A 4,349-nucleotide genomic window follows, 5' to 3' on the forward strand; every position below is an offset into this window, starting at 1 on the left:
GCCGGTGAAATGAGTCCGGGGTCCAGCACCGAAAGTTACCCAGAATTTTCTCATATTGGGTTGAGGGAAAACCCTGGAAAAATCCTCAACCAGACAACTTGTCCCGACGGGGAATCGAACCCGGGCCACCTGGTTTCGCGCTGACCGTTACTCCACAGGTGTGGACAAGATGGCTGGATACTAGGATTCTTCATTTGTAGATGTTTTAATTTTCTCATAGTCGCAAACGACGTAACAAAAGTTGGTTTATCCAGTCCCAGACGCACTGCACCAATCTTGCCAAACGTTGTATGTTTGACTTGTGACGTACTAAATGTAGAACACCGCTTTTTTGGCTTCCAAAAAAGAAACGGTTTCAGAGAATACGTTAGGACCTTTATTTTTTAGTTGGTTATTTAACGACGCTATATCAACTACCAGGTTATTTAGCACCGATGAATTGGTGATAGCGAGATGATATTTGGCGAGATGAGGCCGAGGATTCGCCATAGATTACCTGACATTCACCTTACGGTTGGGGAAAACCTCGGAAAAAATCCAACCGGGTAATCAGCCGAAGCGGGGATCGAACCCGCGCCCGAACGCAACTTCAGACCGGCAGGCAAGCGCCTTAACCGACTGAACCACGTCGGTGGCAGGATCTTTATCAGCTTAGATTTCTAAAAATGAAATTTTCGCAGAAAATATAGCCTCTTTATCTGACTGTATTTTTGTAAAGGGTAAGATTGCGGTAATTCGTGAATTAATTCTTGTGTATGTCTTTAAACTCTAAAATATTTATGTGGAGAAGTGTTCAACACGAGGAATAATTGTTATTCTGTTAGTAGTTAATTTTTACAGGAAAACTGTTTTCCCATACATTTTCTTAACGGCCAAGATGCGTCTTCTTGGATAAATATATTTAGCCAAGAACATATATTTGTCGTATTATGTTACTTAAGCAAGGAAAAAAAAAATTGTGAAAATGAAATCGTTGCTACTGATTTTGAGTTAGTCACCATTTTGTGTTACTTTTTTAGAAGAAGATCCCTGAATATTTAAATAATGTGATTATTCTTCATCTGGATTACTCTTGGATGAATATTAGTCAGAGATTTTCAATACGAATAAATTCTGTTTAAAAGTTGAGAAAAAGTCGGACTAGATACAAACAGACAAAGAGAAGGAAGTTATATTAAAACCTACTTTCTCGTCATCAGATATACTTAAAACGTGTGTACAAGGGATAATCAATAAGTTTCCGGATTACTCTCAATGTAGTCAACACGCAGGACATAGGAAACAGGGAAGTTATCTAGAACCTGATAAACGCCTGGAATCTATACTAAATGCATCACTTGAAAGGCAGAGAAAAAGAGCAGCCATAAGGCGTATATGGAGAGGTTCAAGAAAAATCGCAATAGGTCCTTGACATATTTTCACAAAATTACGTGTAGAAGCTCAGTTCTTGAAGACAATCTGACGCTGTTTGATAGACTGACTCAATAGGCATGGAAGGAATGATCTTCAGTGATGCGATATGTATATTTAACGGTACAATAAAACAAGTGCAGTTTGGAAATTCATTGATTGTACCTTGTATCTATGTAAAGTGGAAGTAAAATCTCCACGATGATTCAGAATTTTACAAAATAAACTTTTGGCCTTGTTGACTATTAAATTAGCTATAAGCAATCAAGCATTTCCATGTCCTATCAGTAAGTTCATTAATGTCAACCACTGCAAGAAGGTAACAAATTTTAAGTGATTGATTGCCTGTCGTTTGTTATTGTTAGTCGGCAAATAAATGCTTTCCAAAAAAATTCCCCTTCTCTACTTCATTTCCTTTCCTTCTCCGAGGACGATTTAACGGTATAAATTTCGTACGAAATTGAAGCAAAGCACAGTTAGAATCGAGGCTGTTCTCTACGTCTTACTACCCTCGAAGACTTCTGGAAGCAGCGAAGAATTACCATCATGATGAACAGCCGATTTTTAATCTGTCTTATTTTGGCAGTGTGCCTTGTATTGCAAGGTGAGTTGCGGTGTAGAAGGTATACCTAGGGCATTTCTAACGAGACGGTGTTCAGCAAAACCTGTGCGTCAGAATAGTCCGCGAAATGTCACGCATTAAATTTGAACGTTATATAATTTCTTTTATTGAACAGGCAAAATTGTGGCAGCTGACGGTCCTGCCGAGAGACTTGCACATGGTGGTGAAGATGTGGCGGGAGATCTTTTGGAGAAAGGAAAAAACGTCGTCGAAGTGGTGAGAAGTACATTACGGTTTATACATAAATATTTAATTGAAACAAACCAATATAAAACCCACAGATCCCACATTTTTAAATGGAGTAGTTTACAGATAATACATCAGGGAACAGATCTATATATTTTTTTTCTTCAGATTTTTAACTTGGCTATTTAATGTAGTAATTTTGCTTTGAAAAACAAATGATTAAAAAATTAGGCTAAATTTTAAATGTATTTGTGATAGGCCTAAAGTAATAAAAAGTATTGTAGCCTATTTAGTCTTTTAAATGCGCCAAACTCAAAATCTCAACTATATGTAGACACAGAGTTCCAAGTGAGCTTATGTAACAAAGCGCGCATAACACAGGGCAACAAAAAAAACTTTGCATATGTTTCCTTTCAAAAAATAGTCAATTTCTACTAATTCATGGCCAAAAAATACGAATCTGACCTCGGATTTTTTTCGTTAGCTACAGTGTTTGGGAAACAGCTGATGTGTTGTAATATTGGAGGCTAATACTGTACATCGACCGCGGCGAAAATGCGACTCACGAGCACATTGTGGCTCACAGTGCTTTTCTCTCGCTTCCTACCTACAACCCCCACCCTCTCACTCACTGGAGTCAAACTCCGTTCCATTTGTACTTGCCTTTGACCTGCGAGTGGCGTATCGTCGCAATATCTCTCTCGAAACCATGTACCTCTATAAAAAACGAAAGTTTCAAGTAGGATGGGAGGATGCATTCTTTTGCTTACAATATGATGAAAATATTAACATTTGATACCCGGCCCCGGAACAATTTTTCCCTCGAAATTATTCAAATTAACTTTACAGGGAGTTATTCCTGAAAGCTTAATTTGTATAATACACGTCACTGTACGTAACAGGAAACCACAATTTAAAGTCACACAGAGTTAGTGTGCACTCAAATGTTGGTTGCTTGACTGTTGTCAGCCCACTTTGAGGTCTGTGGATATAGAGGGAAAAATTGGATCGGTGTCGGGTAGAGTTCCCGGGTAGCTCAGCGGGAGAGCGTTGGTACGTTTAACCAAAGGTCCCGGGTTCGATACCCGGCCCCGGAACAATTTTTCCCTCGAAATTATTCAAATTAACTTTACAGGGAGTTATTCCTGAAAGCTTAATTTGTGTCTACGTTCGTTTTTTGTAACACATATATACATTCTTGCAGTGATTAATGCTGCTTGTCTAACTACTAAATAGCGTATTTTCGGGTATTGCATGGCCTTAAGTGCGACTCTGCAGGCCAGTCATAAGAGAGTTTGATGGACGATTTCCCAAAGTGCGAGTTTCAACGCGTTTTGGGATTTATAAACTAATGAATAAATAGTCCCCAAAAATGTCGTTGGTTTACCACGCATTTATGAACTGTTGCCAAAAAATACCATAACTTAAAATATATGAAACATGGAAACAAGTAAAATAATATTATACAATGCATTTTAAACAATTCAATATGTATTAGGTGCAAATTCTCATTTTCATCCCTGCAATTTCTTTATAGCTTTTCTCAAATCATTTTATCGCTGTAAATAAATTTTTTCTGTATATGTAGTTTGTGCCTCTATTTCTTTTGGCGATTATGATGATGATTCCTGTTGTTACACATTTTTTTCAGGTGGCAAATGACACTGACGACGCATTTCGTGACATGTCTAGAACCGCAGGAACAATCGTAGGGACCGTCATGAATCTGATGATGGACGGTGTCCATGGATTGGAAGGTATTATGCATGGCCTTCTTGGTTTTATTTGGGAGTGACTTGAGATTAAAGCACAGAATTACGAAGCAAAGATGTACAACTTTGTCGTAGCTGTAGTACAATTGTGGAACTCAATGTAAATGGATTTGAAATACATACCATTTCAATAGTATGTCCTGCAGTCGATTAATTTTAGTTTGCAGTGTGGGGAAAAGCACTGGAAGGATATCCTACCCAAATGACTCTTCGTGGTTGACGTAATGATTTGTAAATTATATGAAAGTAAAGGCTACTCTTTCATTCCTTTTCCAATCTAAACGATCTTCTCACATAGTGTCGTGTAGTCCTCTGGATTCAACAGCCTTTTTAGTATTTATTATTTGTGTAAATTGTGG

At 38.0% G+C, this 4,349-nt stretch overlaps 1 protein-coding gene across 1 annotated transcript; it reads left to right on the top strand.

The window, feature by feature from the left end:
* Nucleotides 1-1,864: 1,864 nt before the first annotated feature.
* On the top strand, nt 1,865-4,126 carry LOC138708996 (uncharacterized). Its single transcript, XM_069839427.1, has 3 exons — nt 1,865-2,014; nt 2,148-2,248; nt 3,870-4,126. The coding sequence occupies exons 1-3, from the start codon at nt 1,957-1,959 to the stop codon at nt 4,011-4,013; spliced, it is 303 nt and encodes a 100-aa protein (XP_069695528.1). The 5' UTR covers nt 1,865-1,956; the 3' UTR covers nt 4,014-4,126.
* The last annotated feature ends 223 nt before the right edge of the window (nt 4,127-4,349 follow it).

The sequence above is a fragment of the Periplaneta americana genome, chromosome 1 (assembly GCF_040183065.1).
Source record: "Periplaneta americana isolate PAMFEO1 chromosome 1, P.americana_PAMFEO1_priV1, whole genome shotgun sequence".
NCBI classification, from domain to species: domain Eukaryota; kingdom Metazoa; phylum Arthropoda; class Insecta; order Blattodea; family Blattidae; genus Periplaneta; species Periplaneta americana.